General features: G+C 38.3%; 1 protein-coding gene across 2 annotated transcripts in view; it reads right to left on the bottom strand.

Annotated features, from left to right (window-relative positions):
* Positions 1-23,466, bottom strand: part of MRPS5 (mitochondrial ribosomal protein S5) — a 37,741-nt gene extending 14,275 nt beyond the window's left edge. Inside the window, exons 1-5 of one of the 2 annotated variants that reach the window (XM_087961941.1) lie at positions 23,081-23,466; positions 20,840-20,977; positions 15,922-16,047; positions 14,300-14,533; positions 11,508-11,542 (exon numbers count right to left, since the gene is read on the bottom strand). In XM_087961941.1, the coding sequence (XP_087818067.1) occupies positions 11,508-11,542; positions 14,300-14,533; positions 15,922-16,047; positions 20,840-20,977; positions 23,081-23,150 (603 nt within the window). In that variant the 5' untranslated portion in view covers positions 23,151-23,466. The remainder of the gene's footprint in view (positions 1-11,507; positions 11,543-14,299; positions 14,534-15,921; positions 16,048-20,839; positions 20,978-23,080) is intronic. The other variant, XM_087961949.1, reaches the window with a different exon arrangement.
* Positions 23,467-24,054: the final 588 nt, after the last annotated feature.

Below are 24,054 nucleotides of genomic sequence, written 5' to 3'. Positions count from 1 at the left end.
ATTGAAGATCGAAGATTGAAGAATGACAGTGGGGTGAGAGATTTATCTTCCTGGTTGTGAGTAGCACTTTGTGGAAGCAGAGAGAAAAGCGGCCAGAAAAGCAGCTTGAAAAGCGGAAGTGTGACAATCACGAGCAGAAAGGCTCGTTAGAACAAAAGTGTGGATTACAGCTTTTGAAAGGGAAACTCCTGGGGAGAGAGGAAGAACATCAGAAACCAGGAGATTGGAGACTTGAATTTGTGAGTGATTTGGCATTTGGGATTAACTTTTTGACAATATTTGAGAGGAAGGAGGTGACAGAGGAGGAAAAATTGCGGCACTGAAAGTGACTTATTAATTCTCTGAATTGAGTTCAATAGGATTATTGGCTTTATTTAATACAGCTGGGAGGACAGATTGTTAAGTGACCAAGAAGAGATGACTATTGGATTTTGGAGGGAATAATAGGTGAAGGAGATTTGCACATTGAACTCAAAACCGGAAGGGGAAAGAAGGAAGAGGAAGAAGGAAGAAGAGACCAACAGAAGGCTGGGAAGGATTGACTTCTTATTGCGATTAATCAGCACATTATACCATTCGCTCCCGGAGTGCTGGGAAGAAACTCAAAACTTAAACCTTTAGCTTGAAGACTGACTATAAAGTTTATTTTATATTTTTTCTCTTATCACATTTCTTTATTTGTAGGAATTTCTATTTGGTAATACTTTAATATTACCATTTGGGCACTATTTTTACAATTTGAACCTCTAGCCCTTGCTTATTGACTGCCTCAAATCAAGGTAAACTTTTCCCTCTTCTCTTCCCCTATTGTTCCAGTCTTTCTCCTTCCTATCTTAACCCCTTAAAAGCCTGATAAATTTACCTACTCAAAAGGAGGGGGAAAAAGGTATATTGTCCTTATAGATTTCAGTGACAATTGATTTGATTGTCTTAAATAGTAACAACAAAGAGTGAAAAATAGTGTTGATTTAGATTATTTAGAATACTTAAGATTAATTCTTAAAGAAGTAACTGGGTTGGATTTGATGTATTATTGATGATTAATATTGATATTCAGTATATAAATTAATTATAAAGATTATTATATTATTAGATAACATTTTATAATATAGGTGTACAGACTGCCTATCTATATATTTGATTGAAGTATTAGAATAGAATTTTTATTTTAGGGTTAAACACTGAATGGTGATCTGGGACAATATATCCAATATAGTGCAACAACAAAAACAAATATTAAGAGAGATGACCTCCACAACAACTATGGCTTTGAAATCGGGAAAGAAGACCACCCGACCCTAACAACTACTTTAACTTCTGCTTCACCAACAATCCAAAAACCATTGAAGAATCTCTAATAGGGGAAAAACAGTCCAATGTCTCTAACGTTAATATACAAGCTACCCTACTATCCTTGCAAGAAGCAATATCCAAGATGCAAGAAATAATGATTAAGAATCACATAGAAACCAGAGCGGATATTAGCGAATTAAAAGATGAGATGGGAAAGCTTAAAGTGGAAATGAAAGCAGATTTACTTAAGGTGGAGGATAAGATAGGGTCCTTGCAACAGGCTATGGAGAAAAACGAAGTTAAGATAAGAGAAATAGAGAGTAGGACAGAACGGATGGAGACAAACTTTGAAAGGATAGAGGAGGAATTTAGAAATGTAACTAGAGAAACCGAAGACTCCTCGTCCACCTCGAAATGGATAAAGCAGCGGCATATTTAAGGTTTCAAAATGTGGTAGAAGCGAAAAATGAAGAACTAGAACAATTAATGGCAGATCTATTGGCTGAATGGTTAGGGAAAGAAAAAGATGATCTAATCAAAGAATTTGACGAGGTGTATAGGGTCAGCACAAGTTATGCTAGACGCCATAACTGCCCAAGAGAAATTCATATTCGTTTCACAAGGAGGTGTGTGAGAGACCTAATTCTTAAAAGGTCCAGAGAAGAAACAATAACATATAGAGGTAAAGAGATTACGATCCTAAAACAAATCCCAAGGAAAGTGAGGGTCATAAGACAGGATTATAAATTCTTGGCCAATTATTTAAATAAAAAGAAATTCCTTTTAAATGGTTAATCCCAGAAGGGATGTTAATAACTTGGAAAGAGAGAAAAATCAAAATAGATTCTATAGAACAGGCCCAAGACTTTCATGATCAGCTAATAGGCACGGATAACCAATACACCAAGGAGGAAACTAAAAGGAAACCACAGGATGATCGTAATCGCCATAGAAACCAAAAAGAAGGACTTCCTCAAAATTTAGGGAACGACAAACCACAACCAGGGAGAGAAGAACTAATCTCACAACAACAGCAAGAAGAAAACCGAATCATCACTAGACAAAAACTAAACAGACCTAGATAAATGGAGATAGGAAAGAAACTCCTCTCCATTAATATAAATGGTTTAAATTCAACATCTAAAAGGAAAAGGATATTAACTAAATTAATTAGACAAAACGCGACATAATATGCCTACAAGAAACACACATTAGGAAAAAGGATGAAAGATATTTAATTTGCCCGAAACTTGGAAAACTTTTTACAGCACCAGCAGACAAACATAAAAAGAAAGGAATTGCAATATTTGTGAAAGATGATGTAAAAGCAGAACTAATCTGGTCGGATCCGGAAGGAAGAACTCTGGTTATACAAATTTGGATTAATCATATCACATTTTTATTGGTAGCAATCTACGCGCCAAATGAAGAACAAGGAAATTTTTAAAGATCTTCATCAGAGAATAATAGGTTTCGAAAAAGGAATATCTGCATGATAGGCGACTTCAACTCCATTGCTGATCATCAAAAAGACCATAGTAATGTGAATAAGAACAAGAAAGGGAAAAGAGAATTTTCTATGCCCTGTAAGGACATGATGAAAGAATTAAACTTAATAGACTTATGGAGAAAACTAAACCCAGAAGAGAAACAGTTCACATATTATTCAAATCCACACAAAATCTGGACCAGAATAGATATGGCCTGGATGGATGGGGAATTGGCCAATGAAATAAAAGAAATTAAAATCCTACCAAATGAATGGGCCGACCACAACCCAATACAACTAATTTGGAGAGATAGGAGAAAAACAAAGAAAAGATGGACACTAAATACTCAGTTAATAAGCGAAGAAGAGTACATTAAGAAGCTGAAAGAGGAATTAAATTATTTTCTAAAAGAAAATAATAATGAAGCAACCACGAAACAAAATATTTGGGATACAATGAAGGCAATTATAAGAGGAACAACAATCTCCTATAATGCCATGAGAAATAAAAAGAATACATGCCCAACAAAATAAATTCCAACAACAAATTAAAGAATTAGAAATACAACTTCAAAAATCCCTAAAAACCAGAGAACACAAAATCAGTTAATAACAATTAAACATAAATTGAACTTACTTGAACAAGATAAAATAGAAATTAACTTGAAAAGGTCCAAACAAAATTATTTTGAGCATGCAAATAAACCAGGAAGATGGCTATCCCATAAACTTAAAAAGTGAAAGAAAAGAGATTGATACACCAACTAATGGATGAGAAAGATGTCTTACAACATGAGATAGAGAAGAAAAAGATATCATTTACAACTATTTTCAAAGATTATATAAAAAGGAGGAAGTTAATGAAGATAAAATAAGAACTTATTTAGAGGAGCGAATGACAAGGTAATTGGAGAGGAATGGATAGAGTTATTGAATAAAGATATTACATGGTCTGAATTGAAGTCAGCAATGGAGAATCAAAGTAATAACAAATCTCCAGGACCAGATGGGATTCCGGCAGAACTATATAAAGTAATATTGGAACTAGTAGGACCACTGATGCTGGAAGTGTTTAATGAGGTACTTCTGGCAGCCAAGATGCCGGACTCGTGGAGGGGGCGCTGATTTCGCTAATCCCGAAGGAGGATGCAGATCATAGATACATCAACAACTATAGACCGATTTCACTTTTAAATGCCGATTATAAATTGTTTACTTCTATCATAGCTAATAGAGTAAAACAAGCTTTAAATCCACATATACACGAAGATCAAAATGGATTTCTTCCGTCCCGACAAATAAAGAACAATTTAAGAACCGTTATCGATGTCCTAGAATATTATGAAGCCCACCGGAGAAACAATCCGCACTCATGTTTTTAGATGCTGAGAAAGCATTTGATAACTTAAATTGGCACTTTTTAATTCAAAAATTTACAATATGAGTCTTGGCACCAAATTTGAAAACATTATAACAACTATTTACAACACACAACAGGCTAATATACTAATCAATGGCGAACAAACAGATCCAATAAATATAGAAAAAGGTGTCAGACAGGGCTGCCCTCTCTCACCTCTTCTTTTCATTTTTGCCCTAGAATCACTCTTAACACGGGTTAGACAAAACTCTGAAATTAGAGGAGTGAGGGTCAAATCAGAAGAATATAAACTACAAGCGTTTGCTGACGATATGGTTTTCTTTTTGGAGGAACCCATGGAAAAAGGTTATAATCTAATAAAAGAATTAGAACAATTTGGCACAGTGGCAGGATTAAAAATTAATAGAAAAAGAGCGAAATTAATGACCAAAAATTTAACAGAAAACCAGAAGGAAGAATTAGAAACAATGATGGGGATACAGGTAACAAAAGGGTCAAATATTTAGGAATATGGTTAACACCACAAGGTAAATCACTCAAAGAGAACAATTATGATAAACTACTTCAACAAACAAAGAAAGATTTAGAATCCTGGAATAAGTTGCAGCTTTCCTTATTGGGCAGGATTGCCTCGATTAAAATGAATATATTACCAAAATTTCTTTATTTATTCCAGACAATCCCAATTAAGTTGTCAAAAATTTTTTGAAGAATTAAATAAGATCACACTTAAATTTATTTGGCAGGGAAAAAACCCAGGATCAATGTAAAGGCCTTACAAGATGCGAAAAGTAGAGGGGTCTAGCCCTTCCAAATTGGGAATTATATTATTCGGCAGCTATCTTATTATGGATAAAAGACTGGGTGAACTTACTTAACAAAAGAATTTTAGCATTAGAAGGGCATGACCTCCAGAGAGGGTGGCATGCCTTCTTATGGGAAGTGGGGAAACCCAAGCAGTCTTACTTTCATAGACACCTCATTAGGGACTCATTATTAATTAATTGGAAAAAATATGCAAAAACACTATCTAAAAATTCCGATCTGGCTATCAACAATGGAGGCAATGGTACATCCCAATAATTTGGACATAACAAAAATGATTAAATATAAAGATTTATTAGATCCCAAGGAAATTAAAAACTCGACAAGAACTACAGGAACAGGGATTTAAAATTGATCAGTGGTTATATATACAAATCCATAGCAGATACAAACAAGATATAAAAGACTTTGGAATTTATAACAAACTGCAGTATTTAGATAAAATTTTACTAGGATCAAACAAAAAGAACATATCCAAATTCTATAAATACTTACTGGAAGTAGAATTAGAACAAGAGATAGTCAAAGGGAACATGATAGCCTGGAGCAGGAATGTCGGAAGAAGTATTACATTATCAGAATGGGAAAAGATTTGGAACAGAAATATTAAGATTACAAAATCGGCAGCATATAAAGAAAATACATACAAAATGTTTTATAGATGGCACTTGCCCCCTTCGAGGTTGGCGAAAATGAACCCAAACACGAGTCCAAAATGCTGGAAATGTAAAAGCATAGAAGGAACCTACTTTCATATGTGGTGGTCTTGCAAAGAAACCCAGAAATATTGGCAAAAAATCAGAAAATGGTTGGAGGAGATAACCAAAGAACAAATCGAATACAAACCAGAGTTCTTCCTACTAGGGATCTCTGATAAACATTTACCCAAAAGATGAAATATGTAACAATTCATATCCTAACTGCAGCCAGATTAGCGTTTGCCCAGTGTTGGAAATCACCCTATGCACCTACAGAACAAATGGTTATCCAGAAAATATGTGATTGTGCAGAAATGGATAAATTAACTATAGCACTTAAAAACAAAGAGGCTTCAACATTTTACGATAATTGGAACTCTTGGTATAATTGGTTAGTCCAGAGATAAACTGCTTAATGGACAATGGGTAATTTAAGCATAGATATCGATAAGATGTGTGTATTCAAATTAAGGTAGGAGAATTGGATCTTGCAGACTGTCAAAAGGATATTGTCTGTTTTTAAACGCATCTTTTTTTTTTTTCTTTTTCTCTTTCTCTTCCTTTGTTTCTTTCTTTCTTTTACATCTCCTCTTCTCTTTTCTTTCCAGTTTGTAAGACCGAGTGTTCTTTTTTTGTTTTTTTCCTTTTGTGTATGTAATGTCGATATGTTTTTAATTGTAAATTTAATAAAATTTATTTAAAAAAAAATAAAAAAATAGATTTCTGCCGTTGGTAGAAGCTTCAGTCATCTAATCAGTGTTTGAAGAAAATATGAATGGAATGTACTTTCGATTCCACACTGCCACCTGCTCTTTGAAACTCCCCCCTTCTTTCTGTTGTCAACTATAAAACATGTATACAAAATGTTTTATGAGTTGACAATCTGCTTGATTTGTTGTTGTTACTATTATTTAATATTATTAAATGTTACGCATTTTTGTCTAGATCCTTTACATTGTTGTAAATAGCTCTTTGCTTCTATTATATTTGGAAGTCATCTTTCCATTATAATGTCTCTTTATTTCTTGAAATGAGTACAGGTAGTGTTCTAATTAGTGACTGGGTACTTAATGACAGTTCCAAGTTACGACGGGCCTCCCCAGAGCTACATATGATCTGATTCTGGAATTCCAATAGCTGCATCTCCCACTACAGTCACACGATCACATTTCGAGTGCTTGGCAACTGGCTTGCATTTACCGATGTTTGCAGTGTCCTCAGTCATGTGACCACGATTTTCAGCATTTTTGCAGGTTTTCAGAATTTACTTCTGCTTTCTGGCAAAAAAATGGCCATTGAAGAAAATGAATTTCTTTAACGACCATGGCATTAGCTTACCACCGCTGCAAAAAATGTTGTACCATTTGGCACAACTGCATCATGACCCACTGAATGATGCCATGACTTACAACTGCAATTCCGAGCTCAATTACCATCAAGCACTACCTGTAACACATTCATTTAAAAACTGAAGTAGAGTCTCTTGGGAGAGCAATCAAGCTACCATTTTAAAATTGAAAAAAAATATTATGCTCTTTCCTTTAAGAGTATTAAAATAAAAATTAATTTTCACAGTTCATTACAATTAATTTAGTCCCATAGCACCTCTAACAAGTTGTTCAAATGCACTTGTGACCCATCTTCATCTATTTGTCTTAATGGCTTGATCTGTATTTTGCTGTGAGCTTTTTGGCACTCTAAAATCCTTGGATGGAAAAGCAGCAGCTGCTGAATTGCCAGTGGCATTAAGGGCTTAACATGAAATTCTTTGCCCTAATTTCCTCTAATCTTTTTGCTGAGACATCCCAAGCCCTGCTTTCACAATTTGGCTAGTAGAAACATATTTATTAAAATTATGAATGGCATCAAAAGAATGGATGAGTTTTCTAGTCTCTCTTTCTTAAGAATCTTAATTTTTGTCTCATATTACCTAGGCCTTGTGACCATGGAGATAGTCTTGAAAATCTGACAGATGCTTTGCTATGATCTGTGCCTGGATTCTACCTACTTTTGAAATAGCAAGTTGCCTCGAGCTGTATATAGCATGTGTCTGCCACCACTTGAACATATGCTCAAAAATCTCAGTGACAGAGCACATGTTTGCGTTCAGATATCTCAAGTGTAATCCTTGGCTTTTTCTATTAAAAAAGCAGCACAGATTTTTTTAAGTCCTACTGCTACTACTAATAATCACATTTCTAGATATACTAGACCAAAGTTTGGGTAAGAGAGATCCTTTGTTCTTTCATGCTCCACAAGGCTCCTCTACAAGGCAGCTTCATTCTGGTGGCTATCCTAACAGTAAAAAAATGAAGAAAATGAAGAAAAAAAGAAAATTGATTTCTTTCATTCTATCTTCACAGGAAAAAAAAATCAAGAACATGCCGAAGCTGAGCACTTGCTCCAAGAATCAAGACATGACCGAGGTGTACAAAATTATGCAAAGTATGGATAAAGTGGAGGAGGAGAAGCTATTAGAACCAGAGATCACCCAATAAAAGTGAATCCTGAAAGAATCAGGACAGAGATTTTATTTTATACAGTGTGAAATTAAATTTTGGAATTCACTGTGAGATAAGGTACTTGCTGGCTTCAAAAAGGATTAACCAATTCATGTAAATTAAGGGGAACAATGGCCACTAGCCTTGATGGTGTGGTGTGTGATTGCTTTTGAAGACCATCTGCTGGGAGACTAGTGGACTACCTGGTGCAGTTGACTGACCACTATGGGAACAAGCTACTGGACTAGATGGCTCAGAGATCTGCTGCAGCAGAACACTAGTTATGTTCTTACTTGTGCACATGTACTAGTACTTACATGTACATGGCCAGATAATATTAGAAGGCCATCAAAGCAGCAACTTTATACCTTCCAAAGGATTTCGTGGATTCCTTTATTTCTTTCCTTTCTGAGCAGCAGATCCACAAATATACTTTGCTAGCACAACAAAAGGTTTCATATAGGGGTGGCATTCAAATTTTTTAACAACCCATTTGGTGGACGAGGCTTAGTTGGTGGGCATGCCTTGGTGGTCATGTGACTGGGTGGACGTAGCTTGGTGGTCATGTTATTGGCTGGGCGTAGCCAACTCAATATCACTCACATCGTGGCACGCATCTCTTCGCCTGGCCTCTCATGACTGTGGGGGTGCTGCAACAATCGTAAGTGTGAAAAATGGTCATAAGTTATTTTTTTCAGTGCCATTGTAACTTTCAATGGTCACTCCACACAAGCAAAGTACCAACAGAGCGGAAAAAAACTCCAGAGAAGTTCCTGAGTCAGGAAGTCTAGTCCTGCCAAGAATGTAATAAGGGTTAACGGAGAGGCAGTTTCTGTAAGCAACACCAGAATGTTTCCTTCCTGCCTTCCTTACAGGATTAGGCCAGTAATTTCTTCTAACAACCGGTTCTCTGAACTGCTTAGAATGTTAACAACCAGTTCTAGCGAATAGGTACAAACTGGTAGAATCCCCCCCTGGTTTCATATAGTACTCATGGTCAGACCAAAAGCACTTTCAATACTTGATTTAGACTGGAGCAAAGCTTTCAACCTAACTATTTTAACAGCACAGTCCTAGGATTAAAACTACCTGATATCAAAGGAAAACCTGCTGCCTGAGAGAAGAGTTCATACACAGAACAATTTAACACTGATACCTGTTCTCTCCATGTTCCCATTACTCATAAGGCTAAATTCCACACATAGATTCTTCTCAGTTTGACATCTTACATTACTTTGAAGGTAGAGAAAGCCAGCAATGGTATGGGCTGAGACAACCTTCAAAATGTCTGTGGCATTCAGCAGTGTATTAGAAATAAATAACTTCCAGATAATTACAAATTAATATTCATCCTGTTCATTTCTGCAACCCTTTACATGTTGATTAAAATAGAGAAGGAAATAATTTATTGTAGCATCTAAACCCAGAGTCTTCTGTTGCTCCCAAACATTTCAGAATAAAAATAAGCAGTAACTGCAACACTGGGCACACTGCCAATGGAATGCAATTGACGCTAACTATGAGCAAAGATTGAACAAAGGACAGTGAAAATAATTTTTAAAAGACTTGCGTGATCATTTTTTCCCCTCTGAGGATTACTAAATTAGATATATAATTTAAAAATCCTCATTGATATCAATGGAAGTGGGGGGTTTTGTATGAAAAATCACACCTGCATTGGCATGACAGTCATTTCTTTCAAGGCACACTTACTTGAAATTCAAGTGTTTGGTCTTTGTTGCCTACCAAACTTGTTCACCCTCATTAGAAGAAAGCAAAGCCGACCACAAACTTTGCTTGACCTGCCTTAGTGGAATATGTAAACTTGGGATAAGGATCAGGGACCATGATCACAGTGTATAAAATCACAGGTAGACAATGAAAGTGGCAGAAGAATATTTTTCTCCCTTCTCAGTAGGTTCTCCAATAAAGCTAAAAAGATTTAGGTTCTCCAATAAAGCTGGAAGATTTAGGACAGAACCATTCCTTCAATGCTACATTAATTACCACAGAATGTGTCGGTCTGGAAGGAAATTGGATCCATTCACAAAGATCTATCTAACATGAAACTAAAAGCCAACTATGCAGTGGTGGGATTCAAATATTTTTGCCACCGGTTTGGTGGGCATGGGTTGATGGGCGCGCTTTGTGCATGTGCACGCATTTTGCATGCACGCGCACGCCAAACGCACACTTTGCGCAGGCGCACAGGCGTTCTAATTTGCCTCCTGCAAGCCTACACAATCCCGGTGGCTTCAGCAGCTGCCACGCGGCACTATTCTGTGCCGCGCAAAGCAGCTGCACTTCAAATTCAGCGGTAAGTATGGGAGCCCGGGCGGGAGGGCGGGCCCAAAAGCAGAGCAGCGGAGAGAACTGGTTCGATCTCCGCTGCTCATTGCTACTACTGGCTCGCCAGAACCGGGCCGAACCGGTAGAATACCACCAACTGTAACTATGGCAGTTCAAATCTCATCAGGCTCAAGGTTGACTCATCCTTTCATCCTTCCAAGGTGGGTGAAATGAGAACTCAAATTGTTGGGGGGGAAATAGGCTGACTCTGTAAACTGCTCAGAGAGCTATAAAGCAGTGTAAAGCAGTATATAAGTCTAAGTGCTATTGCTTAAGGAAAAAAAACCCAAGTCTAATGTTTTTCAAGAACAGAAATACAAAAAGTGATCCTGACTCCCCCCACCCCCCCCTTTATATAATTTTATTCTGGCATTCTTTTGGTTTGGATAGAATGCAGATTAATTGGAGAAGAATCTGTTCTATGTCTATTCGCTTTCATGTGATTAACCTAACAACTTTATTAGTTTTTCAAAATTGATCAGAAATATCCTCTATTTAAAAAATGCTCTCTTCAAATTATATTAGTTTTTATTGACCTTGACACAGCACATTTTACTTTGAGGTTGTAATACATTATTTCAGAATCTATTGGTCTGATAAATTCTTGTTTTAAAGACCAGGCCCGCACAACATGTGGCTCACCAACAGCCTTTTGCAACCTGCTAGTGGTTTTTCAAAAGTTAATACATTTACTGCCATTGCCCCCAAAGACACCCGGCCAAGCACCTCCAATGTCTCAAAGCTTCACTGTCTTTTTGCTAGCTGTCAAACAGTTGATTGGTACACCTGATGTTCCTTTGTGGCCCGCAAATGATTTTTAATTTATTAACGGGGTCCTTTCTCCTCTACAAGTTGCACAGGTCTGCTACAGAGCTACAGTGAAAGGAATAAAATTTACACTGGATTTTAAACATTGCTTTTTATATTTAAAGACACGTAAGCTTACATTTTTAATAAAAAAACCCTCTTACCTCAAGTACTCTGCTATCAAAATCTTCAAATGTTTCTGTCAGTTAAGGAGACATGTATCAGTGATATGCTGCATATACAATATTCATATTATTTTCCATGAGCAATTAAGGTGCATCTCATTACAATCAGACCTCTGTGGAATCAAGTCATGTGGAGTACACTAAATTATACAGATGTTGGAATTGGCCTTCAAGGAATCATTTGATGACCATAGTGGTACATCAATGGCCTTGTTCCATGTGAATACCACTGTTTTTTCTAACTTAGGACAAATATGAACCAGTCCATGCAGCAATAATAGGACACTAATGAACTGGAACATCTATTCCATAAGGAATGAAAGTCCCTCAAGAACAATAGCCATTTGTGAAATGCAAATGGAAAATATAAAAAGAAGGAGTAGGACTACATTTTGTTTTGCCCTTTTTATTTTTTAAAGTGTTAAAATGTAATTAAGTAGGCAGCATCAAATTATAAAGCAAGCAGATGACAACCATTTTACTTAATTTTGAAATGCCTTATTCACCTAAGCATTACCTGGACAAGCAATCAAGATTGTATTTAAATTAAACAGAAACAGCCAGGCTGTAAATGCTTACTTTTACTGTGCCAACACTACAATAGGATGTCTAGAAATGAGAAAACAATTAATATTTCTAACTGTATTCTAGTTTCTCCAGTAAGTTCATTTTCCAAGGGAGCCAACAGGCAAATTATACTGAGCCAATTTCTCTGGAATTCTCTCTGCTCTGGGTGTTCAATTCTTCCCATAGTCACTGGGGAAATGGTGAATTTATAATCATAATTTGTTAACATTACAAGACACTAATTTGAATTTCTGGACAGTTCACAACTTTAAATTCCCATTAACAACTTGGAGAATATGGCAATTGAGCTATATTCTGAAACTTTTCCAAGATGTTTTAATAAATATTTGCAGTTATTAGATATGATCAAAATCTACACAGTAACTGTGTAGCCTGAAATAATAGTGTGGAATATTACATGTATCTTCCCATCCTTTCTTCTTAAGATACAGCATTAGCAAGGAAACAATTTCCCTTCAAAACTAGGTTTTTGTTTGTATGTTTGTGGGTGTGATCTCTAGTCTTCTACATGGCCTTCCATTTATGTACACTGCTCAAAAAAGTAAAGGGAACACTCAAACAACACAATGTAATTCCAAGTCAATCACACTTATGTGAAAGCAAACTGTCCACTTAGGTAGCAACACTGACTGACAATCAATTTCACATGCTGTTGTGCAAATGGAATAGACAACAGGTGGAAAGCATAGGCAGTTAGCAAGACATCCCCAATAAAGGAGTGGTTCTGCAGGTGGTGACCACAGACCACTTCTCAGTTCCTATGCTTTCTGACTGATGGTTTGGTCACTTTTGAATGCTGGCGGTGCTGTCACTCTAGTGATAGCATGAGACGGAGTCTACAACCCACACAAGTGGCTCAGGTAGTGCAGCTCATCCAGGATGGCACATCAATGTGAGCTGTGGCAAGAAGGTTTGCTGTGTCTGTCAGCGTAGTGTCCAGAGCATGGAGGCGCTACCAGGAGACAGGTCAATACATAAGGAGACATGGAGGAGACCGTAGGAGGGCAACAACGCAGTATCAGGACCGCTACCTCCGCCTTTGTGCAAGGAGGGACAGGAGGAGCACTGCCAGAGCCCTGCAAAATGACCTCCAGCAGGTCACAAATGTGCATGTGGCTGCTCAAACGGTCAGAAACAGAATCCATGAGGGGTAGTATGAGGGCCCGACGTCCACAGGTGGGGGTTGTGCTTACAGCCCAACACCATGCAGGACGTTTGGCATTTGCCAGACAACTCCAAGATTGGCAAATTCGCCACTGGCGCCCTGTGCTCTTCACAGATGAAAGCAAGTTCACACTGAGCACATGTGACAGACGTGACAGGGTCTGGAGACGCCATGGAGAACGTTCTGCTGCCTGCAACATCCTCCAGCATGACCGGTTTGGCAGTGGGTCAGTAATGGTGTGGGATGGCATTTCTTTAGGGGGCCCTCCATGTGCTCGCCAGAGGTAGCCTGACTGCCATTAGGTACCGAGATGAGATCCTCAGACCCCTTGTGAGACCATATGCTGGTGCAGTTGGCCTTGGGTTCCTCCTAATGCAAGACAATGCTAGACCTCATGTGGCTGGAGTGTGTCAGCAGTTCCTGCAAGACGAAGGCATTGATGCTATGGACTGGCCCGCCTGTTCCCCAGACCTGAATCCAATTGAGCACATCTGGGACATCATGTCTCGCTCCATCCACCAACGCCACAGACTGTCCAGGAGTTGGGGGATGCTTTAGTCCAGGTGTGGGAGATCCCTCAGGAGACCATCTGCCACCTCATCAAGAGCATGCCCAGGCGTTGTAGGGAGGTCATATAGGCACGTGGAGGCCACACACACTACGAAGCCTCATTTTGACTTGTTTTAAGGACATTACATCAAAGTTGGATCAGCCTGTAGTGTTTTTTTCCACTTTAATTTTGAGTGTAACTCCAAATCCAGACCTCCATGGGTTGCTAAATTTGATTTCGATTGCTAATTTTTGTGTGAGTTTGTTGTCAGCACATTCAACTATGTAATGAACAAAGTATTTAATAAGAATATTTTCATTCAGATCTAGGATGTCTTATTTTTGTGTTCCCTTTATTTTTTTGAGCAGTGTATATATTTTGGTATTAGCAGTATACACAGAATATGAAACCACCAAAGAAATATTTTTCTAGAGAATAAAATATTCATTCTTTTCATAATTATCTCACCTCCATTGGGACCAGGATCAGGAGGTCCTAAACTGACACCTCCCCAGGATCGTCCAGTCCAACCTCTTTCCTTCTTAATCCGTACTCTCTTTCTTTTGTCTAGTTGCTTTTGTTCCTCAGCTTTTGCTAACTGCAAAGCCTTCTGCTCTTCTTCATTTCTCTGAGTAATGCTTTGAACTTTTCCAGATACCATCAATGGAGCATTGAGACCAGGCCAAAGGAAACCAATTTTTCCTGAACACATCAACACAAAACAATTACAACAAATACAAATTAAAACAAATCATGGATTTTATTTAGCATACTACCAACCTACACTTCTGAGCAAATATCAGAAGTCATAAAATGATTTTGTTGCACTCATTCACTTTATATGTATAGCTTATCATGGCATCTTAAGGAAGATTAAAACTGTAAAAAGTGGCAGACATTTTTGGCTAACCAGAATTTGCAAAAGTTTAATTGTTTTTAATAAGAGAACCCAACTGTCTAGAATTCATGACTGAATTTATTACTGAAAGTGAGTCAATTTTTACATACAATATCTCCCTCTATTCCAACTTGGAATCAATTCTTTTCAAGTAGAAAACTTATTTCCTGAAATAAATTCTGATTATCACTCTCTGTGCACCCCAAGGAAATCCTTATAAATACAATATTATTATGTGAATTCTGCAATAAGAAATTGCAGTATATCCTCATATCCTAAGGTAAGTCTTTCTGCTGGGATTCAGCAGTAATTCCTTCCGCACATGGTTGACTCTATTACAGTATAAGATGGAATGAGGGCACAATTTACCTCATGCAGCATATGCTAGGGAATCTGGAGAAAATAGCAATGATAGCTTCCCCACACCATTATTGTTTCCCAGATATTCCCACTCCCAAAAGACAGCTATCTCCCCTATTTAAGCTATCTTTACTTCCTACAATACCATCTTACTGTTTGGGAGGTTTTCTTTTCCAATTAATTAACATTTGGCAATAAACAGAGCTGGAATTTATTAATTTGCTCTGAGCCTTTGTAGTTTTAATGATTCTCCAGAGCAGGATTTCCCAAACTGTGAACTTTCCCCTTTTTTTGGAAAAAATTTTAAATCCCATCTTTATTATTTTTATAAATAACTCAAGGCAGAGAACATAACTAATGTTCCCTTCTTCTATTTTCAACAATTTTGAGAGTTGGGCTAAGAAAGACTGATGGACCCAAAGTCAACCAGCTGGTTTTCATGCCTGAGGTGGGATTAGAAATTCAGTTTTCTGAATTAGCCTTGTGCCTTAATCTCTGGCTTCCTTACGTTGTTACGTTGTTATATTATAATCCCTTACATTGTTAACTCCTTTACATTATTATAAAAATCCACCCTCCCCAAAGTTTCATTGTATTGTTTTCATTGTTCACTTGTGTTAATTTTGGTATTTGGATTTTTAGGGGTAATGTGTACATTAAGATTACACTAAAGGGAAGTGTAATGGCAAAAAATGTAACCCCTGTTCCTTCTAATTTCTTATGGCCCTGATTTAACTAATAGTGTTATCGTATCAGCATCCAAGTTCAGTGTTAGTTAGACTGATTCCAATAATTAATCCCTTCTGGATTCTGCATTATTTCATGAGTTTACCTTCGCCAAGGACCTGGCCTCTATTGAGATCCCTCGTTTTTTTCCGCTTGCCTCGCTTGCCTCTCCCTTTCCTTCCACCTGCAGTATTCTCTGCTGCAACTCCTTTCCAGAGTTCGTTGGCTGTCACTGTTATGAAACAGATGTCTATAAGTTGTCCAAATCATAATATATTTTAACAGCAGTTCAAATGAAGAAAAAAGTATATGCTATTTACTCTTATGTTTAAGCCAGCTATACCTCAAGTAAAATATACCTCAAACAGCTGCTAAGATGGGCTTGCACTTAATTTGTTTGCAGAACAGTATTTACTGAAGTTAACACCAAATTTATAAGACAACACAGAAACATAATGACCTGCTGTCTGGAGGTTAGGTCACGGCAACCACTGACTTCTTTTCTTTTTGGTTTGAAATGTTTTGCTGCTTATCCAGGTAACTTCTTCAGTCTGAGAATTGTCATCGTCATGATATATTACCTAACAATTGCACCAATTTATACCAGGGCTGTCAAACTTGCAGCCCATGGGCTGGATGTGTCACATACTGGTCATGCCCATGCCTGGTTTAGCGAATGAGAAATTCGCTATATGTCACGTGACGCTGCAAATTTGATACCCCTGATTTATATAATCTTTTTTTTATTTCCACAAGAATATCAAATAGTGATTTCCATTTCCAAGTGCCTTCCAAAGTGTAAAACTGTACATAGCCATAGGACTACAGGTAAATTTTTGGGATATGATGGCAATTCTGGTAATCTCACTTGCCATCGCTAAACAAGGACTGCATGGGTTGTTCTGCAAGGATCTTAATAACTGCAATTTCAGATTTCCTGCCATAGTCCTCACTGACTATGCTTGTGACAAGCTGACACGAGAAAGTCACAAATCATAATCACATGTCTGCAGTTATGCTGCGATGGTCAGAGCTATGAGAACATGCCATAAAATAACAATCATTCTGTACCACTGTATATCATTCATTCACTGAACATTAAAAGTTAATAATACATACCCCTGCAGATATGGCCACTGGAATGTTCTGTGGTTATGGGATCCACATTTGGGTGCTTGGCAGCCCAACCTTATGACCACATGGGTGCTTCAACTTACCCCAGCAATCCATATCCCTCCCATCTTTGCCTTTTTAGCACCCAGCACTTGCTGCCCAGTGCTCTGCAAACCCTGGCTAACCTTTGCCTTCTTGCTCCTGCTGCTGATCCATGCATGTCCAGCCTGGCTCTTTGCAAGGCAACTGCTAGCTGCACAAGGCTTTCTTCACAAGGTCATGAACCAAAGCTTCCTTGCATGATCTGGTGAAGAAGGCCTTGTGCTGCCTCATGTGGAGGGTTACGCTCAAGCTACCTCATCAGCAGCAGGAGTAAGAAAACAACAAACATCAACTGGAGCAGTGAAGTGAGGGTGGCTAGGGTCTAGGGAGTGCAAGGTAGTGAGAGGAGCTGGGGCAGGGTCTGTGTGCCACACTACTGGGCTAGGCTGCAGCAGCTTCCCAGGTTGGTTATGGCTTTGGGCCACACTACCGGGGCTTCCGCAGAGAACCAGAGGCTTGACACCATGCTGCTGGACTGAGTTGGGGCTTCCTGGGGCTTTTGTACTTTGCTGTGGCTTGAAGGCTTAGAGAAACAGTGCAGCAAGCAGCCCGAGCTGCATGATTGTAGGGCTACTTGCTGCCCCAGAAAGCAGGATGCATGATAGGCAAAAGGGCAGAGATGGGGGCAACAGACAGTTGGGGGGAGTTCTAATGGCTGGGATGGGTAGGCCAGTCAGATTAGACCTGGGCTTCAGAATAAAATGATATTTTTAGTGGGACTTACAAACTGCAAAGGAGATGCTGATCTTTAATATGAAATTAGAGTATCAAGATTATAATTGATAAAAGGCCAAATTAATAAGATCCAACCAAGTTCATGCTAGAACCCATTCTGATGTGTTTTCTTGTTTAGGCTCTAAAGAATACATTACAGATGGTGACTACAGCAGGAGCTGTTTAATTGTGCCCCGAGGATGAGTGCCTTGATATTAGTCTAGAGCAAAAGAGATTTATGAATAATTTTAGTTTTCTTTCCATTTTTATCCTCAATTTACCCAAATATTCTGGTTGGCAGCTGAATTTCATATCATGGATACTTTCTGGATGCTCGACACTGGTTTTATTGTCTTCTCTCCTGGCATTCTCTATTCCATACTCTTTTCTTCCCATCAACCACATGACTCATCACTTCTAAAAAAATCAATTCTCTGCTCCTCTTCCACCGTCAATATGGAGCACAGCAGAATCAATTCACAGCTGGTAGTGACAATACTGCTAAGTGCTACTTAAAATATTCCACAGTCTTTCCTGAGGTGACCGTGCATGGCTAATATAAAAGAAAGTAACACTTCAAATAAATTTCAAAATATGGAAACTTATAGCACTTAACTAGTCAGAGGCACAACAAAGACTGTCAAATGTTCATCAGGAAACTAATAATTCATTCTTATTCTCTTCAGTTAATAAAGATACAGAAGATTTTAGGAAATGTGGACTGGCTTAGCTCTAATCAAGCTTACTTCAGGCACAAACTCCAACAATTCATCTCTGCTTGAGACACACACGAAAGGGAGTTCATCTTTTGCATGTTAATATTTTGATTCATCCAATATTGATGCTACATGGAGGATCTAATCTAATCTAAATTATTTTATTTTCTTGGCTATTTTCAGCCAGTGTTAAAGGGATCTAGCTCATGATTCTCTGCTTTGCGGAGTGCCTCAGAGTTTTCTTCTTTCTCTGGTCTTAACATCTGCATGAAGTCACTGGGCAAGGTCATCTGTTGACCTGGGGTGCAATATGCTTCATACGCTAATAAAACTCAGTTGTACATCTCTATCCCTGGGCTGACCAGGCAGTGCTCCCAAGGTCCTTTCCCACTGTCTGGAGGCCATGAGGGTCTGGATAGGAGAGAATAGGCTTCAGATCAAACCCTGGCAAAACTGAATGGCCATGGACTTTAAGGCCATCTAGCAGTGGGGATTTTCCTCTTCTGCATGGAGGTGCAGTAAAAGTTGGTGCACAATTTGTGGGTCTTTCTGAACACGTGGCTCCTGCTCAAAGGGGTTTTTGCACAGATTTGTCTTAGGTATTGTTCCCATTCTCAGAACAGCGTTACACATGGTGACTCACTTGGATTATTGCATGTAGAGTAGAGTTACTTTTGAAGAGCATTTAGAAACTGTAGCTGATGAAAAATTTATCATGCAGATAGTTGTTAGAATTTCTTCTTATGCCCATAAAACAATGCTACTCTGTAAGGTTTAGGTGTGATTCCAGTTACTGGTTATCAGCTACAAAATCCTACATCAGAGAGGACCAGGCTAATTGTGGGACTACCTTTTTCCTTTTGTTTCCCTTATCCCACCAGATCTAGAGAAGTCCAGGTCCTTTCTATCAAACAATGTCATCTTGTCTAGAGTAATGTCTTCCCAAGGGTAGTGCCTGCCCAATGGAATTGTATTCTTCACAGATTCAGATGGCCCCAACCCTGAATTGGATTGGGTCCAATTGGATTGAGCCAACCCTGGCTATTTGGGTCAGGTGGTTAGGTGGCTCTACTATTGTCAATATGGTTTTTTTCTGGTGAGAGGAGTTATTGTTCATCTTTGGATACTTGCCATTATATATTTTGGGTTTTGCTGTGTCTGTAATCCTTGTCAGTCGCCCAGAGTTACTTCTGTAAGATTGGCAACTATAAATACATACATGCATATAACTCAAGACTACTGGGTCCTTTAACCTCTACCCTTCTATCAGATATTCTACTATGAGCCACAGTCATTATTTGAAATATAACTGCTAAGAAAAAATATATTAAACATTGCAAAAGAGTTTACATCATGTAGCATGATCCAATGTAATTGGATATATAATTAGGGAAAATGGTAATATTCTCAAAGTAGTTTTGATCCTCTAAATGTTACCAAATTACAGTTTGCAAATCAAACACCATTTGCCATTTTGAGAGGAGTTGCTTATGGTTGAAACTGAGTAATTATCTGAAGGACTTCAATGTCCATCTCTGGTAAGATTGGACTAATCAACACTGATCAGCTCTGATTGTGAGAACTTTAGGGATCCACCAGAGTATTTTAATTTAGCCAACTGAGGAATCATGTAAACTCTTAAGCAGCTCAAATTCTATGAGAAAATTTGAGCCTACACTATGGTAGTTAAGGATGGTAAACCAGGCCCACTTTTCTACCCTGAAAGTGTCCACAGAAGGTCAGGCAGCAGCACTCTTTGCACAAGTAGTATTCCAGTCCACTCCACTCCAGGAAGTACAGGTAATATAGTGAGTGGCATATTTGCATAATATGGCTAATGTGCCAGCTATAAGCCTTCCTGAGTCAGGCAGCTTTAATGGAAGTTATTCACACTTTAGTGAACTGCTATCTTGATGTACCCTTGAAAAGTGTCCAGAAATATAACTGAAGAAAAGTGCTGCAGTTAGACTAGTGAAGAATGCACTAAAACTCTGCACAAACTGCCTGTGTATCATCTAAAGTTTAAGGCAACAATGCTGATGTTATAGCCCAAAAAACTTATGGGCTGGTTGTCTGACCAACTAAATGTCTCTCCCACTACGAGCCTGACTAATAACTTACATTAACAGGAGACGCTTCTGCTGCCAGAAGCTTGTTTATTTGACATGTGGGAAAAGGCCTTCTCTTATGCAACTTCAAGGCTATGGAATCAAAAGATTTTTCACTGTTAATAGATTTTAACGTCACTTTATATTTTGATTTTAAATGTGGTAAGCTGCCTTCAATGTTTATAAAAGTAGAAAAATGGGGTGTGAATCTAATTAACATAATAGTTAAATTAAAGGCTGCAGGATTGATTAGCAGCTTCCAAATACTTACATTTATTGAAAAAGCTTCTCTGCCTTCTCTGCTGCACTGTCACATTATATGATGCAGAAATGTTGCAATGTGTCTGAAATGAACATGCCAAGGCAGCATACTGGCAGCTGATTCCATGGTTTGAAATCAAAGCATAACCTGTGGGGGGAAAAATCATGTTAATATCTCAATTATTGAAAGGCTGAAAAATTAACTTATGAATAAGATAGTACATCTCAAGAAATATTAGTATATTTGGATATATTTCTTGGATAATATCTCTATACACAATGTAAGAGAAAGAGAGATGCCTTTCTTAAGATGATTCAGCCAATAATTTTTATAGATTCTTGTAGTAAATATAACAACTTTAGACTTTTGCTGACCAACTGATCAAACACATCTTTTTACCTATTAAAGTAATTTATATGTATTAACTTAATCAATTTACTCATCCTAAAGGAAATTACACCAATTTAAATATAAAGCATTAACCCAGAAAAACAACACAGGGTCTACATCTCTTTAGCAAATTTACACAATTGGTTGCTTAATATTATACTCCTCCAGTTTTCTAGACAATTCTCTAGACCGGTGTTTCTCAATGTGGCAAGTTTAAGATGGGTGGGCTCCAAATCTCAGAATTCCCCAGCCATGCTATCCATTATAAGCTTGGCAAGGTTGAGAAACATTGCTCTAAACCAGGGTGGACAAATATGGCATTGTTACAACCTGCGGACTTCAATTCCCAGAATTCCTACACCAGCATATCCACAGGCCATAAAGTTGCCATAGTTGTCCACCTCTGCTCTAGACAAAATAATTTCCTTCAGCATCTCTGTTACTGAGAGAATGGACTCTGCATTTTCTTTGCTATAAGTAAGAAGCAAAGAACAGAAAAAGAAAAGCCTTGAGGGCAAGAATCTTCCTTATCTCTTATTATCCTTTCACTTAATTTATTATAAAACAATATATACAATTAATGTATTATACTTTCACACAATTTATTACTGAAAAAAAGAAAAAAGATCCACTGAACTGCACTGTATGTCCAGTTTAGTCTAGGGGTGTGTGTTTAACCCCTTTCATTTTTTATTCTTTTTCAGAGCACCAGTTATAATGCCCAGTTAAAAGCGGGCATTATAACTGTTTTTCTGCAATGGCCTATCACATGTCTTCAGGAAACCTGAAGGGTGCAACTGTGGTTGGTTTCAAGGTCCATGATACGAAAATTTCTACCTATGAATAACAATTGGAGCCCATTCTCAATATCAACTCTGGGAAATTCCGAAATGAATATAATTCATACAAAAACATACCCACCCAACAAAATTCTATTACAGATTATCATTGCTGTGTTTTACCCACTTATCACTTTGCTTTTGGGGAATGTCATGGAAAGCAAGGACTGTGAGACAAATGAATGCTGTAATATTTATTGGGAAGTATGAGATGAGGCCAGTGAACGTTGGTACTAACTGGACACACAATTTCCCAAAAGAACAAAGAGACAAGAAAGGACTAAACTCTCTGCATTTGAAATATTTTAAACTTTTGTTTATTATTACTAAATTTATTTGCCATCAACTTGATTATTCTAAGCACTATTGACTAAACTATATCTGCAATAAACTCTGAAAGCAATCCATCTTAACCAGAGCCTATGTCTGATATTTCAATTTAGCATGCTTTTTGCAATGCAGGCAAAAATTGCACAGTAATATACAAGTTATGCAACAATTCTAAAGTAATTTTGTTTTTATTCCTAATATGTAAATCTGCATGTTTACAATGTAATCCCACTGTTGTCTTTTCATGATAGGCTATCACGTTTACCAAACTGGTTATGCAAGTCATTTTATGTATTTTATGGTTTAGTGTGCCATGCAAAGGCTTAGGAATAGTTAAGTTAATCATGTGTGCTACTTGTGAACAGTTTACGTGTATTTATTCAGAAGCTGATTTCCCTATGTACAGTTGGATTTATTCCCATTTAAGTAAGCTTGCCTTGACTTTCAACAGTGCATAAACTTTCTGTGTGGAAATACTAAATTCTGATCCCGTCTTCTCATTTATTAGCAGATTTCCTACTCTTAAAATTCAACCGAAGCTTCAGCAGTTATGATGGCTGCAATCAAATGATCATATATAAGGGCAGAGGCGAGAATAGCCCAGAAGAAGGAAGGTTAACGTGAGGAAGCCCCGCCGATCCAGCCCGTGCATGGAAATCTCAGCCCAGGCGAAAGCAAGAAAAGGGTTCACCTCTGCACGCGGTCCTGAGGACGCCGGCATTGCAGACTCTCTGGGCCGCGACAACTACGGCGGCCGCCATGTTTCCAAAGATCCCGGGCAGCTCCCGTAGTTCTTGCGGGCAGACACCTTCTTCCTTCTTCCGGATCTCAAATTTGACCGCGTAAAAGTATGAATTCGGTTTTTCAGTAAATCAGATGAAGTTAATCAGAATGACAGGCACTGTTGAAGGCAGCTCCTTCCCTTGGAAGGATTATCGTTTGGACGCAGCCACCGGATCCTATTAGCTAGCATTTCTTACTTTAAAGTTGTATGGACTTCAACTCCCAGAATTCCCCCGCCAGGCATGAGAAGCACCGCGTATACCCTTGCCTTGCAGATTCAAACACTAAGAGTTCTAGTCCCCGACACGTTTTGTCGTCACATCCTGGTTTCTTTCGGAAAGTGGCGAGGAATCTCCGTCTTGCTTCCATATGCGGGGCTCTAAAAAATTACTGAATCCTCCAAAGGGAAGGATGCATTAAATAATAAATCGATGGCTATTTGTATTGTATTAGTGCCGCTCGTCACGGCTGCCTTATTCAACACGGGAAGTAGCACTCGTTCTTTGCCAGTAAGCCTGATTTAATATGCTCCCACTCCGCTTTTCGACGGTATGCTTCCAAACGCGAGGAGAAGCAGGTGTCTGGACTGGCTTAATCTACATCTCTCCTCCTCCCTCCCTATATGCTGGGGATCATATAAAGAATGTTTATTCATGGTTTGCAGTACAGCTGCAGCATAAGTGACAAATATAAAGTGAAAAAATTCTTCCTGGCCATTTCAGAAGAAAAAAAAAAGCCTTTAAAAGCCACTTGACTTTTGGTGGCTGCCAGGACGACTCCATGCAGTTTTCTGGGCAAGATTTCAGAACTGTTTATCTAATTGCCTGCTTCCTAGGGCTGAGAGTGTATGACTGGTTCAAAGTCACTGAGCTGCCTTTTGTG

Source organism: Notechis scutatus, chromosome 1 (assembly GCF_049901735.1).
Source record: "Notechis scutatus isolate UNSWTSFEM ecotype Mainland chromosome 1, rNotScu1.2, whole genome shotgun sequence".
NCBI classification, from domain to species: Eukaryota; Metazoa; Chordata; class Lepidosauria; order Squamata; family Elapidae; genus Notechis; species Notechis scutatus.
The sequence above is the reverse complement of the archived record's forward strand: the minus strand, read 5'-3'. Positions and strand labels throughout refer to the sequence as shown.